General features: G+C 35.7%; 1 protein-coding gene across 6 annotated transcripts in view; it reads left to right on the top strand.

Moving 5' to 3' along the window:
- The window catches only part of ROCK2 (Rho associated coiled-coil containing protein kinase 2), a 129,822-nt gene that overhangs the window by 63,417 nt on the left and 46,528 nt on the right, over nucleotides 1–19,877 (top strand). For all 6 annotated transcript variants that reach the window (XR_006343392.1, XM_043917086.1, XM_043917085.1 and 3 more), the window contains exons 4-7: nucleotides 180–317; nucleotides 9,793–10,053; nucleotides 16,885–17,029; nucleotides 19,642–19,780. Coding sequence is in view for 5 of the 6 variants with exons in the window: in XM_043917086.1 (XP_043773021.1) it covers nucleotides 180–317; nucleotides 9,793–10,053; nucleotides 16,885–17,029; nucleotides 19,642–19,780 (683 nt within the window). In the remaining variant the exon portion in view is untranslated. The remainder of the gene's footprint in view (nucleotides 1–179; nucleotides 318–9,792; nucleotides 10,054–16,884; nucleotides 17,030–19,641; nucleotides 19,781–19,877) is intronic.

Here is a 19,877-nt window from a genome sequence, read left to right as displayed (position 1 = left end):
AAAAATTTAGGCTGTTGGGAATTTTCTCCTCATTAAAAATGTTATGTTTTTACATTTTGTTATCTAAGGATCATTTTTTTGGTAACTAAATCTTGAAGAATAGCATTATAGTATGATCTATTGTTGACCATTTTCTCATAAAATTAAACTATTAATTATTGTATTTTAAAAATCAACAGGTTCGTCATAAGGCATCACAGAAAGTTTACGCTATGAAGCTTCTTAGTAAGTTTGAAATGATAAAAAGATCAGATTCTGCTTTTTTCTGGGAGGAAAGAGATATTATGGCCTTTGCCAACAGTCCCTGGGTGGTTCAGGTAAGCAGACTAACTTTTTATATGTTTATTTACCTTTTTTATAAGTGCTTATTATTAGAATTGATTTTGCATTCTGAAAGTCCTATATCTTATTCACATGACAGTGCAGTTATTTTTAATATAATCTGATTCATTACACTTGTTTAATCTTCTAAAGTAGTATGTCATTTAGACATGATAGGTATGACGTAAATTGTACAGAAACAAGTATTACTTGAAACTTTCTCTTTTTCAATTCCTTTTTAAAGAATTGAGTTACCAGTATGCTGTTGTCCCCCACTTACTCTTTCTCATGATTTGTATGGTTGTATGATAAGAACAATAATTAGTTTATCTTGAAAAGGAGAAAAAATGCTACATTAAAATTTTTGAAAATTCTCTTTCAGTCCCTTATGTGTTACCTATAGTGTAAGACAATATTGGGATTCCTAATACAGCCTTTTATTTGACTGTGAAATAAGTTTATTTTGCCTTTTTTTCAGTTATATTCCTCACTAGCTTTGGTTTTCTAATTTTTTTTTTTTTGTGCTAATAGCTAATTCTGCAGACATTTTTGGTCAGATGTCATGAGTAAACTTAGATACATATCAGAGCATGTTCAGTATGCTTAAATGATCGACAAGTTTGATACCATGTTTGTGGAAGGCTATTTGGAGATAAAAGATTTGCTTCACTAATGACCATATTTTTTAAAAAGCTCATTACCATTGCTTTTTTTGTGTGATGTTGAGCTTCACCCTTCCACCTCATTTTATTTTTTAAATGTAGCCAGTAGCTAGAAGTTCCCAATATGTTTAGTTAATACTAAATTTTTTGTAGCAAATTATATATCATGGTAATCTACTTGATTAAGAAGTGATGGTAGCAAAGTATTAATCCACTTTTAGCTTTCAATTGCTTTCATAGTAACAGATTAATTGCCAGTTCTAGTTTAATTTTGTAAATTTATATCTTTGACCTTTAATTCTGCAGAGTAGACATGTAAAAACTGTCTACTGAGATGGTTAATGAATTTGTGGAAGCATATCTAATAGTGAAACATTGCACAGTTGAAAAAATAATAGATTATAATCCTGGTTATCATTTGTTTATCTCTGGTAAAGCACATTTCATGTACCATCATATTTATATGTATGAAATGTGTGACTTTTGGGAAAACTTGTCAAAATAACTGACTTATTTCTATTTATTTAGTTAGTTTTCAGTAGTTTTCAGTGTATTTATGGAGTTGTGCAGTCAGTCATCACTGCTACCTAATTATAGAACACTTTTATCACAAAAAGAAACCTTGAACCAGTTAGCAGTTACTCCGAGTCTTTCCTGCCCAGTGGCAACCACTCATCTGCTTTCTGTGTTGTGGATTTCCCTATTCTGAACATTTTGTAAAAATGCGATCATACAGTATGTGGTATTTTGTGACATCTTTTTTAATTTAGTATAATATTTTCAGCATGCATTCATGTTGCAGCTTGTATCAGCACTTGATTCTTTTTGTTATGGATGAATAATATTCTGTTGTATGGATCTACCACATTTTATTTTTCATTTAATGGATACCTGGGTTGTTTCTGCCTTTTGGCTATGATAAATATGTTGTGCTCAATTTTCTTTCATATGAATTTTTGTCACATATGTTTACACATTTCTGTTAGGGACCTATCTACCTTGCAGTGAAAATAATGGGTCATAAATAAGCCTATAATTAATTTTAGTTGAATATTGCAAGCAGTATTCCAAATACTAGCCCCCCCTTTTTTTAAGCTCCCTTTTTTAAAATGGTTATTAAGTGCTTAATTGTATGAAGGCCCCCATAATTTGTTCCTATATCCTTTTAACTTTTTTAATATAGATTATGGTACAATATAAATCTTTGACCTATCTGTATTTTTTAGAGCTATATTCTTAGTGTAACTTAAATTTAATAGACGAATATTACACATTAAAAATAATATTTTTGCTGAGAGAACTTTTTCTTTTTTAATCCACCTATATATCAAGTTTGCTGTGTTCTTTGGGTGCTTTCTAGTGTCCTTTCTATTATTGTAAACACTTACCTGCTTTCCTTTATAGTTTCATACATCCAAGTATGACGTATATTCCTAAACACTTTACTTTTAGCTTTTTTTCTCTTGTGCCACTTGGTGAAGAAACCTGGTTTTTACTGATTTCATCCTGTGGTGTAGTCTTAACATGTTCCTCTCATTTCTGTTTTTGTTAGTTGGTGATTAAATATAAAGGCGTGATCACAATCAGGTGTAATGGGGAGTGTGGCAGGACAGCTTCATGGGTAATGTTTTATTCTTTCAGGAGGCTGATGTCTGGCTATCTCTTACTCTTGTTATTTTATGAGATGTCTGTGCTGTGTTGAGATTGTTAATTTTTTAAAGATTGCAAAATGGTAATATTCCAATTGAGTTATTTCTTCTTGAGTAGAATACTTCTACAAAGACAAATAATCCCCCACTTGGTTACCAGTAGCATAGGTCACAGGCCACACGCATCACTGAAATCTGATTTTTAGAACAGCTTCATCATCCCCAAATGATCACTTATACCTAAAGTCATTTCCCATTCCCCTCCAGCCCCAGGCAACCACAGGTATGCTTCCTATCTCTGTAGATTTGCCTTGCCTGGACATTTCAGGTAAATGGAATCATACAACATGTTGTCTGTCTTTTGGATCTCGTCCATTTCCCTTATCATACTGATTTTTAAGTTCATGAACATTGTAGCATGTCTTATACTTCATTTCTTTTTAGTACTGAGTAGCATAGCACGTTATATGTGGTTTAATCAAGAGTAGATTTGGTCTTTGTTCCTTGCTCTTAGCACAGAGCTTCAAAAACTCTTCTTCAATTTCCTGTGTGTTATGCTAATGAGGCAACTCCTGTTGGCATTTTGATAACTTTTGGATGAAATGGACATGAGTTTGAGTAAGCTCCGGCAGTTGGTGATGGACAGGGAAGCCTGGCGTACTGCAGTCCATGGGGTCGCAAAGAGTCAGACACGACTGAGCGACTGAACTGACTGAACTGGATGAGATGGGGGCTGAATTAGAAAGAAATGAGCACATGATTAGAGAATTAGAACTCTCAGCCTTTCAAGCTAGGAGTACTAGAAGGAGGTTGGAAATTGAGTTTAATCACATGCCCAATGATAGAATTAATTGTACCTATGTAATGAAATCCTAATGAAAGCTGCAGACATTGACACTCAATGGAACTTCTTGGTTGGTAAAGACATTGATGTACTGAGATGGTCATTCACCCTGATTGCACAAGGAGAAGATGCAGAAGCTCTGTTGCCTCCCAGTCCTCACCTTATGTGTATCCTTTACAGTAAAACTGTAGTCAGAAGAATGTGCTTTCCTGAATTCTGTGAGTTAACCCAGTGAATTATTGACCCTGAGTGAGTCATGGAAACTCCAGAATTTGTAGTTAACCAGAAATGCTGGTGGCTTGGGGACTCTCAAGGTACAGAAGTACAGCTAATGTCTAAAGTGAGGGCAGTCATCTGAAAGACTAGGCTCTTAACTTGTAGTGTCCAATGCTAACTCTAAGTACTTGGCATCAGAGTTGTATTGCAGAATACCCAGTTGAGGAGGGAGGAGTTATGTGGATACCCCATTATCGTTGTCCATTTACCATTTGATGGGCATTCGAATTGCTTTCACTTTGGACTGTTATAAATAGTGAATATGTTGCTGTGAATATTTGCATATAAGCCTTTTTGTGGACATACTTCATTTCTCTTCGATATATACCTAGGAATGGAGTCTTAGTTGTGTGCTAAATTTGTGTTTAACTTTTAAAGAAGTTACCATACTATTACCCAAAGTGGCTGTGCCATTTTACATTCTTATCAGCATATGTCAGGTTCCAGTTTCTCCACGTTCTTGCCAACACTTGATATTCTGTCGTCTTCTTCTTATTATTATAGTCATTCTGGTGTGTATAAAGTGAGATCTCATTGTGGTTTTAACTTGACTAATGACTAATGATAGTGAGCACCTTTTCATGTGCTTATTGACGACTCTTGCATCTTCTTTGGTGGAATGTCTGTTCAGATTTTTACCCTTTAAAAGATTATGTTGCTTTGAGTTCCTGTTGAGTTGTAGGAGTCCTTTGTATAGTCTAGATACTTTATCATATATATCACTTGTTAGTATTTCTTTTCAGTCTGTGGTTTGTCTTTTCCTCTTCTCATATGATTTTCTGAAGCCAGAAAATGTTAATTTTGATCAAATCTTATGCCAGTTTTTCATTTTGCCAATTTTTTTATATTAGAAAAATTTTATGCCTAATCTAAGGTGATAAATATTTTTCCTTTGTTTTTTCCTAAGATTTTTATAGTTTCGGCTCATGAATTTAGTCCTATGATCTATTTTTAGTTAATTTTTGAGTATGATGTGAAGTAGGGGCCTAAAAATGTTCATATTTTTGCCTGTGAATATCCAGTTATTCAGATACCATTCATTAGGAAGACTGTACTTTTCCCACTAAATTGCTCTGACACCTTTGTATGTATGGGCTATGTCTAGACTGTCACTTCTGTTCCATTGATTTATATATCTATCCTTATACCATAGCAGTACTGTTTTGATACAGTAGTTTTGTATTGAGGTTTGAAATTGTGATGCTTTGTTCTGTTATAAGATAGTTTTGGCTCTTCTAGGTTATTTGCATTTCCATGTAAATTTTATTATCAATTTGTTGATTTCTGGGAAATAACTTGCTGGGATATAGAGTTTGTATTGATTCTGTTGACCAGTTTGAAGAGAATTGTCATCTTTATGATATTGACTTTCTCTCCAGGAACATGAGTGTCTCTCCATTTATATCCATCCACCTTTTCTTTTGCCATTTAGCGTTAATAGCATCACACACACACACACATTTATATATGGCTTTCCTTTTGCCATTTAGCATTAATAGCATTTCACACACATGCACACACACACATACACACACACATGCATACCCCCTTCGCAGTTTGGTAACCAGCCTTATAATGTCTTTTGTCCCTTTCTTCTCTGCATCTCACCATCTTCCATTTACAAATTATTCTAATTTTGACTTGACTCTCTCAAAGTATTTAATTTTGTATCAGTAATTATATTTAATAAACTTTTCTAGATTATTTCATTTGCCCTCTTTTCTTATGTCTCACATAATTCTCTTACTTGGATTTTTTCATTTTGTCAAACTGTTTTCCTTGAGCAGTTCTTTCAGAAGTGGTTTGTTATCAGATTTCTGAGAATGTGCATGAAGTAATACATATTTATTTTGCCATTTCATTGGGTTTTTTTTAGACTGCCATATTCTAGAATTGAAATTTTTTTCCTTCACATTTTTAAAGGTATATCTCTGTTTTTTGTCTTCTGTGTTGGCTGAAATGTTTGTTAACAATATGATTTGGGTTTTGTACATAAGATACTTTCTGTCTTTGTAAACTTTTAGAATTTTTTTTGTTGGGTTTCTGAGAGTTTAGCACTATCTTAGTTTCTCTTTGTTTCATTTGCAGTCCTTTTGATCTAGATTTTTGACTTTATTCATTTCTGGAAGTTTTTGTTTGCTATTTATTTTTTCCTTTTCTTCTGGTCTATGTTCTCTCTTCCAGACTGCATTTAGCTAGATGTTGGAACTTTGCTAACTTGGCTCTGTTTTTCATCTCTGAATCCTTCAGTGACTTCAGAGAGAGAGATAGTTACTCTGCTCAATTTTCTTGCTTTATAATTTGTTTTTCTCTTATCATTAGTTGTATGTTTAATGCCAAAGCTTCAGATTTTTTCCCATATCATCCTGTTGTTTACTTGATGTGACTTGTTACCCTTTTGATGGTATTGGTTTTTATATTTTTAGAGCTGTTCTTAATTTGTCCTATTTAAGCATTTCCTTGACTGTTAACTTTCTGTTTCTTGAATTGCTTTGCTTCTGTTTCATGATACTGGTTTCTATCAATTGTTGATTTTTGTTGTTGTTCATTTGCCCAGTCCTGTCCAACTCTTTGTGATCCCATGGACTGCAGCATGCCAGGTCTCCCTGTCTCTTACCATTTCCCGGAGTTTGCCCAAGTACATGTTCATTGTGTCAGTGATGTCATTCAGCCATCTCATCCTCTGACGCCCTCTTCTCCTGCCCTTGATCTTTCCCAACGTCAGGGACTTTCTAATGAGTTGTCTGTTCACATCAGATGACCAAAATACTGGAGCTTCAGCATCAGTCCTTCCAGTGAATATTCAAGGTTGATCTTCCTTAAGATTGACTGGTTTGATCCTAAGGTCTTTGGGAGTCTTCTCCAGCACCACAGTTCAAAGGCATCAATTCTTTAGCTTTCTGCCTTCTTCACATTCCAGCTTCTCACAACCATACCTGACCACTGGGAAGACCATAGCCTTGACTACATGGACCTTTTTCAGAAGTGTAATATCTCTGCTTTTCACAGCACTGTCTAGGTTTGTCATCGCTTTCCTGCCAAGAAACAACCGTCTTCTGATTTCATGGCTGCAGTCACCATCCACAGTGATTTTAGAGCCCAAGAAGAGGAAATCTGTCACTACGTCCATCTTTTCCTCTTCTGTCTGTATGCCATGATCATAGTTTTTTGAATGTTGAGTTTTAAACCAGCTTTTTCACTCTCCTCTTTCACCCTCATCAAGAGGCTCTTTAGTTCCTCTTCGCTTTCTGCCATTAGAGTGGTATCATCCACATATCTGAGGTTGTTGATGTTTCTCCTGCCTATCTTAATTCCAGCTTGCAACTCATCCAGCCTGGCATTTCTCATGATGTGCTCAGCCTGTAGGTTAAACAAACAGGATGCACCCCAGTGTTCATCGCAGCACTGTTTATAATAGCCAGCACACGGAAGCAACCTAAATGCCCATCAGCAGACGAATGGATAAGAAAGCTATGGTACATATACACAATGGAATATTACTCAGCCATTAAAAAGAATACATTTGAATCAGTTCTAATGAGATGGATGAAACTGGTGCCCATTATACAGAGTGAAGTAAGCCAGAAAGATAAACACCAATACAGTATACTAATGCATATATATGGAATTTAAAAAGATGGTAACAATAACCCTATTTGCAGGACAGAAAAAGAGACACAGATGTATAGAGCAGACTTTTGGACTCTGTGGGAGAAGGCGAGGGTGGGATGAACTGAGAGAATAGCATTGAAACATGTATATTATCAAGTGTGAAACAGATCACCAGCCCAGGTTGGATGCACGAGACAAGTGCTCAGGGCTGGTGCACTGGGAAGACCCAGAGGGATGGAGAGGGAGGTGGGAGGGGGGATCAGGATGGGGAACACATGTAAATCCATGGCTGATTCATGTCAATGTATGGCAAAAACCACTACAATATTGTAAAGTAATTAGCCTCTAACTAATAAAAATAAATGAAAAAAAAAACCAGGATGACAGCAGACAGCCCTATCATACTCTTTCTCGATCATGAACCAATCAGTTGTTCCATACAGCATTCTAACTGTTGCTTCTTGACCTGCATACAGGTTTCTCAGAAGACAGGTAAGATGATCTGGTATTCCCATCTCTCTAAGAGCTTCCCACAGTTTGTCATGATCCATACAGTTAAAGGCTTTAGTGTAGTTGATGGAAACAGATATTTTCATGAAATTCCCTTGCTATCTCTATAATACAGCGAATGCTGGCAATTTGATTTCTAGTTCCTCTTTCTTTTCTAAACCCAGTTTGGACATCTGGAAGTTCTTGGTTCGTATAATACTTGCATAATATGTAAGTATTTTAAGCATGACCTTACTAGCATGGGAGATGAGTGCAATTGTCTGATGGTTAGCACAGCCTTTGGTACTACCCTTCTTGGGAGTTGGGATGAGGATTTTCCAGTCCTGTGACCACTTCTGGGTCTTCTAGATTTGCTGACATAATGAATGAAAAACCTTGATGGCATCTTCCTTTAGGGATTTGAATAGTTCTAATGGAATTTCATCACATCCACTAGCTATATTACTAACAGCAATACATCTTAAGGCCCACTTGACTTTGCACTCTGTAATGTCTGGCTCTGGGTGACTAACCACACCATCGTAGTAATCCAGTTCATTAGTATCTTTTTTATACAGTTCTTCTGTGTATCATTTCCATCTCTTCTTGATCTCTTCAGCATTTACTAGGTCTCTACTACCTTTATCCTTTATTGTGCCCTTCTTTGGGTGGAATGCTCCCTTGATGTTTCCAATTTTCCTGAAGAGATCTCTATAGTCTTTCCCCTTTCGTTGTTTTTGTCTTGTTAAGCATTGTTCATTGAAGAAGGCCGCCTTGTCTCTTCCAGCTATTTTTTGGAACTCTTTATTTTGTTGAATGTACCCTTTCCTGTCTCCCTTGCTTTTTGCTTTTCCTCATTCTTCTACTGTTTGTAAAACCTCCTCAGATAACTAGATTCTTGTTTTTGTTCTTTTTCCCGTTTGTGGAAATCTTTTCTGTTTATGATGTGTGCTTTCAGGGAGGGGTGGGACATGTTGTTGGGTGGAATGTACAGAAACCTTTCCTTCTGAATTTGTGGTTTCTTGTCTCTCCTGGGAGTCAGGACCAATCTTAGGTGCCTTGTTACTAGTTCTCGTGCTAATAATATTAGTCCTATTCTCACCTGATTTATTTGGAGACCCTGATAACTACGCCCCAGCAAATCCTCCAGCTTGGTGTCCTTTTTCTCGGGTCCCAGTGCCACTGTTTTAGTTTGAGTGCAGTTAACACTGCCAATTGCTATTGATTATGAACAAGATGATGGGGAAAGGAAGGGAGAAGGCCCTGTCCCAAATGTGGCTACAAATTACTCTTCCCAGTGGTATGGGACTTATTCCCTCTTCTGATATCTATTGAATCTGGTATGTTAGGTGTTTCTAAACTGCCTGCTCAGCTCTCTGCTTTGTGAGTTATGTGCAGGAATTTGTTTGCAGAAAGTTGGGCTATTTTATTATAGATTCTTTTGTCATCACCTTTTATATTTCTCTTTCTTATTCTGTTTCTCTTTTAAAATCTGTCTATTTAAATAGATTCCTGTATTCTCCAAGAGGGAAAATGATACATTTATGCATATTTTGTTATTTAAGCATGAAGAAGATATCCATATAATAGTTTTATCTGATAACTGGTTCTCCATTAAAGATATCCAATCTAAAGTCAAAGATTTCATAAAGTTTAACTCTATGTTGGTTTTACAGTAATTTGTCTTTTTCAATAGCAGTATTGATTTTGGAATTTTTTTCTGTTAACAGTTCTAGTTTTCTTTTTTCCTTTTTTAATATTTTTATTTATTTATTTGGTTGCACTGGGTCTTAGTTGTGGCATGTGGGATCTAGTTCCCTGACCAGAGGTCGAACCCAGGCTCCCTGCATTGGGAGCGCAGAGTCTGAGCCACTGGACCACCAGGGAAGTCCCTCTTTTCTTTTTTTAAACTTTTTTTCCTTCTTGTTTTGTTTTCCAGCTCTTTTGTGCCTTTCAAGATGATAAGTATCTGTACATGGTAATGGAGTACATGCCTGGTGGAGACCTTGTAAACCTCATGAGTAACTATGATGTACCTGAAAAATGGGCCAAGTTTTATACTGCTGAAGTTGTTCTTGCTTTGGATGCCATACACTCCATGGGTTTAATTCACAGAGATGTGAAGCCTGACAACATGCTCTTGGATAAACATGGACATCTAAAATTAGCAGATTTTGGCACATGTATGAAGATGGATGAAGTAAGTAATAAGCTAGTTTTGTTTTTTTCTTAATGCTAGTTTTTTAAGAGACAAAAAGAAAACAATATATCTAGACTTCATAATTAAAAAAATATATAAATTTAGTTTTACTAACTATGTAATGACTCAAGGTAATAAAATATCTAAATAAAAACATTTCCTTTACTAAATCATTCATCTAGTTGTAGAATACTTTGTAGATTTGGTGAATCCAAGAGAAATAAGTAATGATCTTCCTCATAGCATTTTGACAAACATTTGCTACCAGTCAAAACTAGTTCATGTTTATAATGATCTCTCTGTAAGTGTGCTATAATCCCTGGCAGTAATTCCTGATTGGGAGAGATCATGTTTTATTTCTATGTATTCTTGTTAATTATCTTGTCAAGACTTTTATTTTGAATTAAGCTGATTTTCTTTTCTCTTTACTTCTTAACTTATTTATGCCACCTATTTGATATTCACTTTTATTGATTGTCATCAGTGATCCATTTTCTTCAAGCTCAGCTCTGATTTTTTTACCTCATATAGAAAGTTTTCTCTGATAATGCTAACCTGACTGATTACTCTCTGTCATAATGTCCATAATGTTACTCACTTAGAATTCATGCTGTACTTCGCAGGCCACTTTTTTCTATCTAGGTTTGTATGCCCTGTCTACCCAGCCAAAATGTAACATCTCCTGGGTTCTCTGGTCCTCTTCGTAGAATATTACTATGTTTGTGTTCTGCATATACTAATCAATGTTTAGTAGGTGGACCAAAGCTCCCTCTTGTGGTGTTTATCATAATGTAGTATAAAGTGATTACCAGTGAAAATTATCTTTAATGAAAATGAAGTAATTTTCTAACAGAATACTAAACTTTTTAATGTCTGTTATACATAACAAATGATATTTATGTGTTGCACTTCCATGAATGTGCTCTGATTTTCATTAAACCAAGAACCTTTGGGAGGGTGCAGAGAAATCACACCATGTGTTTTTAGGATGGGTAAAGGTGATTAAGGAAAGAAAGATGTTGAATATGCAAGTATGGAACAGGTCAGAATATGGTGTTTACAAAATTATTTTACAAGCATGTAAGTAAATACTAAATTCAGCTTTTTAAATATCTTAAATTGTCTCTATAGGGCAAAATAAAATATCGTGTATGTAATTTTGTTTACTATTTTTAATAGTACATGTAGTTAATTATGTTCCTCGGCTCACAACTTATTGTATTAGTTATCCACACAAAGACCTCATTTGGTTTTTTTTTTCCAATTATGTTTTCCCCCTTTCAGTTGTTTTTATTTTATTCTCTTTCCCTAATACATAGCCATTGTAATGTGTTTACTATAAGCTCTTATAGGCTATTAGTATAGTAAGAGGTAACAGGAATACACAGAAGAACTATACCAAAAAGATCTTAATGACTAGGATAACCACGATGGTGTGGTCACTCACCTAGAGCCAGGCATCCTGGAGTGTGAAGTCAAGCAGGCCTTAGGAAGCGCTACTACAAACAAAGCTAGTGGAGATGATGGAATTCCAGCTGAGTTATTTAAATCCTAAAAGATATTGCTGTTAAAGTGCTGCACTCAGTATGTCAGCAAATTTGAAAGACTCAGCAGTAGCTGCAGGACTGGAAAAGGTCAGTTTTCATTCCAATCCCGAAGAAGGACAATGCCAAAGAATGTTCAAACTGCTAGCAAATTGCACTCATTTCAAATGCTAGCAAGGTTATGCTCAAAATCCTGCAAGCTAGGCTTTAGCAGTGTGTGAACCAAGAGCTTCCAGATGTGAAAGTGAAAGTTGCTCAGTCGTGTCTGACTCTTTGCGACCCCATGGACTGTAGCCCACCAGGCTCCTCTGTCCAGGGAATTCTCCAGGCAAGAATACTGAAGTGGGTTGCCACTCTCTTCTCCAGTGGATCTTCCCAAACCCAGGGATTGAACCAGTCTCCTGCATTGCAAGCGGATTCTTTACCATCGGAGCCACCAGGGAAGCCCTCTAGATGTATAGGCTGGGTTTAGAAAAGGCAGAAGAACCAGAGATCAAATTGCCAACATTCATTGGATCATAGAGAAAGCAAGGGAATTCCAGAAAAACATCTACTTCTGCTTCAATGACTATGCTAAATCCTCTGACCATTTTTTGTTTTCAGTAAATCTTTCAATTTATGACATTTGTCAGTTATGAAACACTAGATGTATTCAGCAAACACACATTATCTGATCCATGTAAGATAAAGTACTTTTGAAAATGCATACCTGTTTATGTTTCTCTCAAACTTGAAACCCTTTAGTAGATTTCTATCATTTATTAAAGAAAATTGGAACTCCTTACCTGAAGCCTCCTCTTAAGGTGATATAATCCCTGCCTAGTGTTTCACCTTCATTCTCTATCATTTGTTCTCTTGTACCTTGTGTTTCAGAGGTCTTAAATTAAATAGTTTCTTTGATACCCATGGTATTTCATGATTCCTGGCTTTTATATAAGGTTGGTGCAAAAGCAATTGCCGTTTTGCTTTGTTGAACTTTGCCAGTTGATATTGGAATACATAAATAAATGTGGTTGTGTTATACATCATTTTAATGCTCATTTCTCGCTTTATGTATTTTTGCTAATGACTTATTACTAGCTGTGTATTTTATATTTATTTTAAACTATGGAAATGAAGTTAGACAAAAGGCAAATTCAAGTGATTTTCTTATTTGAGTTTAAAATGGGTTGTAACGCAGTGGAGACAACTTGAAACATCAACAACACATTTGGGCCAGGAGCTGCTAACAGATATACAGTGCAGTGGTGGTTCAAGAAATTTTGCAAAGGAGACAAGTGCCTTGAAGATGAGGAGCACAGTGACCAGCCATTGGAAGTTGACAGCGACCAATTGAGAGCCATCATCGAAGCTGATCCACTTTAACAACTACACAGAAAGTTTGCCGAAGAACTCAATGTCAACTATTCTACCATCGTTTGGTACTTGAAGCAAATTGGAAAGGTGAAAAGCTCGCTAGGTGTGTGCCTTGTAAGCTGACCAAAATCAGAAAAAATTGTCATTTTGAAGTGTCATCTCTTATTCTACACAACTGCAATGAACCATTTCTCAATCGGATTATAATGTGCAATGAAAAATGGATTTTATACGACAATCGGCAACGACCACATCATTGTTGGACTGAGAAGAAGCTCCAGCGAACTTCCCAAAGCCAAACTTGCACCAAAAAAAGGTTGTGCTCACTGTTTGGTGGTCTTCTGCCTGTCTGATCCACTAGAGCTTTCTGAATCCTGATGAAATCATTACATCTGAGAAGTATGCTCAGCAAATCAGTAAGATACACTGAAAACTGCAATACCTGCAGCCAGCATTGGTCAACAGAAGGGGCCCAATTCTTCTCCACAACAACGCCCAATTGCATGTCACACAATCAGTGCTTCAAAAGTTGAACAAATTGGACTACTAAGTTTTGCCTCATCCACCTTATTCACCTGACCTCTCGCCAACTGACTACCACTTCTTCAAGCATCTCGACAACTTTTTGTAGGGAAAATGCTTACACAACCAGCAGGAGGCAGAAAATGCTTTCCAAGAGATCATTGATTCACAAGGCATGCATTTTTACGCTACAGATAAAAACAAACTTAATTCTTTCTGGCAAAAATGTGTTGATTAATAAAGATGTGTTTTAGTGTACTTATAATGCTTTAAAATTTATGATCCAAAACTGCAATTACAGTTATACCAATCTAATACATGCTGTTGAATACACTCTGCTTGGCAAGTTCCTACTCACACTTTGAAACTGAGTTCAAAGTTTGCTTATCTTGTGAAGTCTTTTAAGTTGGCTCCTCTAGCTTTTTAACATGTACCCTCTAGGGAGCATTTTCTTTTTTTTTTCTTTCTTTGTACTGTAAGTTGTTGAACACTATTTTGTATTTTCTGTGTTCCAGCCCTGAAAACAAACACTTCTCAAAGAAGATCTAATTCCTTTTATTCAAGAATGGTATTTAAAAATCAGTATTTGGGTGTTAGATGTATTCGTTGCTTTTGGAGTGTCATTACTTCTAGACCCTGTTAGTGGTCATGTGTATATTGTATATACTATACTAACTCACATGCACATACATGTTCATATTTAATTCTGTACTTACTAGTCTGTATATGAAGTATATTAAAATTATGAGTTCATATGATACTTCTGATTCTAGTTTTATGGCACAGGATTCATTCTAGTCTTCCTCCTTTCTTTTTTGTATGTACTTTTTTGGATAGTGAGAAACCTGGCTCTCATTATATATACTACAACTGTTTTCCAAGGTAACCTAGGTCTGTTCTTTTCCTCTCTACCTTCTTTGGTATGGTTATGTTATTGATTTATGAAACAGGTCCGTTTCTTACTGTTGGTGTTCCATTTAGAATTGTCCCACATCTGGTTGATTTTAATTATTTATTTTTTGGATATGTGAAGCATTCCTCTGGTTTAAGAGTCAGAATTGTACAAATTACATCCTCAGAGAAGGATCACCCCCTCCTTATCCCACCACCCCATTCCTGTACTGTACTTGCTTCTTTCTACCCTTTTCCTACTCACCCCCTGTAGGTAAACCAGTCTCTTAGTTTGTGGTTTATCCTTCCTGTATTTCTTTAGAAGAGAATCAGAGATTTGTCGTAAATATAAAGTTTATATTTGTGTAATTTGAGAATTTCCCCATGAGATAGTTTTTAAGTGCATGTGTACTTAGTCACTTCACTCATGTCCATCTCTTTGCAACACCATGAACTGTAGCCCACCAGGCTCCTCTGTCCATGGGATTTCCCAGGCAAGAATACTGGAGTGGGTAGTCATTTCCTACTCCAAGATCTTCCTGATCCAGGGATCTAACTCACCTTTGTGTGGGCAGGTGGGTTCTTTACCACTAGTGCCACCATCTTTCCCAAATATTTATTTAAAAAAACTTTTTTAACCCTCAACATGCTTGCCAAAGATGGTGGTTGAAATATTACATTTTCAAAAACAGGGTACCAGTAGCATAGTCTATTGTGCAAGAATTATTTAGTCCCAGCAGAGTGTTTCTTTTCTACAAATAAGCAGTTATTCAAACTGACCTCCATCTTTCCTTTTCCAGCTTCATCATGTGAAGTTTTACATTTAGCTGATTTGGCCTTTACTGCATTTCTTGAACTTTACATAAAGTCATTCTTGTCCCTTTGTTTTTGCTCTTTTTTTCTAAGCTGCCATACCAACTCTCATTCCTTTGAAGCCTAACTTGTTTGCCAGTTCTTTTCTTATCCTTTTCTTCTTCTGAATCTTTGAATGCTAAACAAATTTTCTTTTAGTGGCACTTTTGTGTCTGGCCAGGTTTTAGCTATTTAAGTGTCATGAGATTCATTTTTTGGCAGTCTAACTTACATGGATAAATGTGAAATGAATAGATTTTATTTACCCTAGTAAGTCTTTTATGAATTTTTCCTTCAGTAGAAGTAAAAAAAAAAAAGGTCAAATATAAGGTAGTTAATGATAAAAATTAATTTTATGTCCTGGTTTTTGTAGTCAGGCATTGTCATCTTCATTTTTTATCCTAATAGTAACCCATGCAGAGTATTGCCATCATAATTTGCTCAATTATTTCCAAATTTTTTATTTTATTTATATTCAAACTCAAATGACCTCTGTTTGCTGTATGCTTGGGAAAATAAAGTCATTGAGTTACTTTTGCTGATTTTTGAGGAATGAAAAGATTGCTTTTGAAACTAATTTCCCATATATGATGTTTTATTGCATTTAAATAAAAGCATTTATGTAAGTCATGTTTATAAAATACAGTGAACTTCCTTTTTCCAAGGTGGTCATAGTACTTAGTAGTTTGCTAGTTTATATAGCTTACTTATTAGGAATAAACTTATTAAGTGACACACTTTTTAAATTAGGTAGATAGAGAAAATGAAAGGCATGCAACTTAATCTGTGAAGTTTTTCCATGTTTGTACATAGCTGGAAGTAAATGGGTATTAGTTAGCACTACACTACTATATACTATTGTGATTTAATCTTGCAGCATACACCCACAGACAGACAGACGGACAGACAGATATACACACACTATAAAATAAACACACACATAGGTATTATCTACAGTGGTTCTTGTCAGAAAGACATCAGATAGGGATTATCTTATTACCCACAGAAACTAAACACAGAAAGGAGTGTTTTTATCATTTTGCCAAATACCTTGATGCCACAGCTCCACATTTCTAAACATGCAGCTTTGAGGTATAGCTTTCAAACAAGATCTTTTGATTTAAATAGTTGGTCTATTTCTCGCATTTTTTTCTTGGTATAATAATACCAAGAGAAAAATGGGTAAACTAATACCCATTTCTTTATCCAGCTTCCAGAGGTGAGGCCTTTGCAGTTTTAATCACTTCAGTTTCTTTGGAAATATTAAAGCTTCCTTTCATGATTCTTTTCTTTTCCCCAGGTCAGGTGCATTAAGACCACATTTTGTACTTCTCTTGTTAACTCCTTAATAGTGTAAGAAAGAGATGATGTTGATTTGCATGGAACTCCCATGAAGTTAGCCACCTTTTCCTTCTTTCATTGATGAAGCCTCTAGTATTTTAGAGTTGGAAAATTATCACTGATCTCCCATAATCCAGACATTTTTATGCATTTCATAATGCATCTATCCTCTGTCCTACCAAAACCATGTCAGCAGTGAAGGTCTGTTGGTAGCAGTGAGTAGTCACTGTATAAATAATAATAAATGGATTAGTTTTGCTTATATGTGTGTATTTTTACTCACATTTTATATACATCTTTTTTCCTCTCTCTGCACTTTACCTAGACAGGCATGGTGCATTGTGATACAGCAGTTGGAACACCTGATTATATATCACCTGAGGTCCTGAAATCACAAGGGGGTGATGGTTACTATGGGCGAGAATGTGATTGGTGGTCTGTGGGTGTTTTCCTTTTTGAGATGCTGGTGGGTAAGTAAACTGGGATCTTTTTTTAAAACCTATCTGATAACACTTTAGTTCTAAGTCAAAAATGTGAGACTATAAAAAAGTTAATTGCTTGTGTTCTAAGGAGAAAGTAGAATTTCTTTAAACCTTTGAATTGATAGTGTATGACAGAGTTGATTGGAAAATTAAAATGAAGCCTCATGCTGGTACAGTAATTGAGTAGACTATGGAAGGAATTGAAAGTCTACTGCTAGGAAATAGTCCTTCCGTAGACCTTTTTGATGAAGAAAATACTAGAACAAGAAGCAAATTTACAGCTGCAGTGGGCCTTCATTCTACGATTTTCTTAATCAGTAGTATTCTGTTGTAAATAGGGAACTGAGAGTATTCAGTTTATGTAATTATGTTATGTAATTAGTTTTTGTAAACTGTGTTTCTTGTATTTGCTACTTGTATATATATTTGGTTTGTAATTCCAGTCAAATATGGTTATTGACCATTTGACTATCAAGATAAATATATTTTATAATAGTGTTTCAATCTCAGAAAACTCAGAGACAAGTTAAATAATTTCTTTTACTTTGGCCACATCAAAATTTGAAATGCTCAGGTATTTCAAAACTTTTCTTTACACCATAGATTTCATTTTTAAGATTTCCTCTTCCTAAGTACTAGAGTCACAAAAATATCTTCTGGCCAAGTAAACCAGTGGCTTTAGGGTGAGGGGTGAAAGTGAAAGTTGCTCAGTCGTGTCCAACTCTGCAACTCCGTGGTCTATACAGTCCATGGAATTCTCCAAGCCAGAATACTGGAGTGAGTACCCTTCCCCTTCTCCAGGGGATCTTCCCAACTCAGGGATCAAACCCAGGTCTCCCACATTACAGGCGGATTCTTTACCAGCTGAACCACAAAGGAAACCTAAGAATACTGGAGTGGGTAGCCTGTCCCTTCTCCAGCAGGTCTTGCCAACCCAGGAATTGAACCGCTGTCTCCTGCATTGCAGGCGGATTCTTTACCAACTGACCTATGAGGGCAGCCCAGGGAAGATATAGCAAAATCTAATTTATGAGGCAAATGTGTTAAGGCAGATAACATTATAAGAATTTAGAGTGAATTAGTGTTACAACTTGGAGAATTTCTTTTCTGTGACTCTGAAAGAAAATTGGTGGTGAAAATATGTAAAATCTATATAATAATTGAATATGGTTATTGCTTAAAACAACAACAACAAAAAAAAAAAACCTTAGTACAAAATTAGGTAAGCCTTTCTCCTAAGACTTTGTGTAGTTAAAATGCCTTCTCTTGATGACCATACGTGTACATGTGGTGTTGACCTTGCTGTGCTAAGTTCATGTCCGGCTGTGACTTGCTTTGTTCTGGGCCTTTGTCATTGCAGTGGGTCTCTTTGTACATACTGTATTCTCTTAGGTTGCTGTCTGTTCTCCCCATGTCTGGGCCCTGTCTGATGATTTATTAGGTGTGTTTTGTAGTATATTGAAAGTGGAATATACCATCATTTGCCTAGACTCTCCCAGAGTTTTAAAAAATAATATACTTTGGAGGAAGTCACCTGGGTTTTTTGAAGAGACCATTTATACACGTGCTGCCGTTTTCAGCTCTGAGAGCTGAATTTAATGAGTTTGAATGGCACTGATATGCAGTATTCTGAGCATACTCTGGTGCTCACTCATCAGGTTGGTTGGCACTAGACTTCACTTCAAAGAGTCTACTGCAGTGAAAAATCACACTAGAAAAATCTTGAATTCAAAACTCTCCTGTGCTACCCTTGGAAAACAAAAACTATCTGAGCACTTCTTTTTGGCTGATTTGGGGAAGTCTGGTTTGTACCAAGGTGATTTGAAGCACACTGGCAGGGCCTTTAACTCTTAGAATTTGAGTACTGGCCAAAATGATGTTGTGAACTTTTTTGAAAGTCTTTATATTCTTTTCATTGCCTCTTTATCACAGTCATCAGTTGGCAGGAACACTGTATTTGGAGAATGATTCTGCCATTTTCAGTTCTAGCTGTGTGTCCTTGTAGGCAAATCACGTCATCTATCTGGGCCTTGGCTTCCTTGTATGTAAAATAATGAGGCTGATCTGACTCTTAGAGCTGCATTGTCCAGGCTATTGTGATGAAAATGGCTTATGTCTGCACTGGTTAGTATGGTGGGGACCTGCCATGTTGGGCTTTTGAAATATAGCTAATGTGACTAGGGAAATGAATTTTTTATTTTATTTCATTTTAATTAATTTAAAATGCCACTTGTGGTTGGTGACTGCTGTATTGTATAACAAAAGGTTTGATTTAGCTGAAGCATTAGAAGGCTGTAACTGATCTGATCACACTTAGTAATCTTTTAAATTATCCGGTAAATTGATTTTTTTCTCATTATATATTTCCCAACACATTGTACAGTTAGTATTGATTTTATTTTGATTTTAAAAGTTATGGGCTTATTGATATGATTAAAATTTAAATATATTCTTGGTGTGTACATGTTTGTTTTGACTGAGATTTCTGTCCCATAGACATTTCCTTCTTACATGCATGCAATAAATCTAAACATATTTAGTAAAAAATGTTTAATTTGCATTCTCTGTTACACTCTGTGTCTTCTTTCTTGGTACTTTAGGGGATACTCCATTTTATGCAGATTCACTTGTAGGAACATACAGCAAAATTATGGATCATAAAAACTCACTGTGTTTCCCTGAAGATGCAGAAATTTCTAAACATGCGAAGAATCTCATCTGTGCCTTCTTAACGGATAGGTAATATACATTAAATTTCTTTATAGAGATTTCTTTGTAGAGAATCCTTTTAGCTTTTAGACTTGTAGAAGTGAAAGCTTACTTAACTCTTATATAT

The sequence above is a fragment of the Cervus elaphus genome, chromosome 11 (genome assembly GCF_910594005.1).
Source record: "Cervus elaphus chromosome 11, mCerEla1.1, whole genome shotgun sequence".
Taxonomy (NCBI): domain Eukaryota; kingdom Metazoa; phylum Chordata; class Mammalia; order Artiodactyla; family Cervidae; genus Cervus; species Cervus elaphus.
This window is presented reverse-complemented; position numbering and strand designations above follow the sequence as displayed.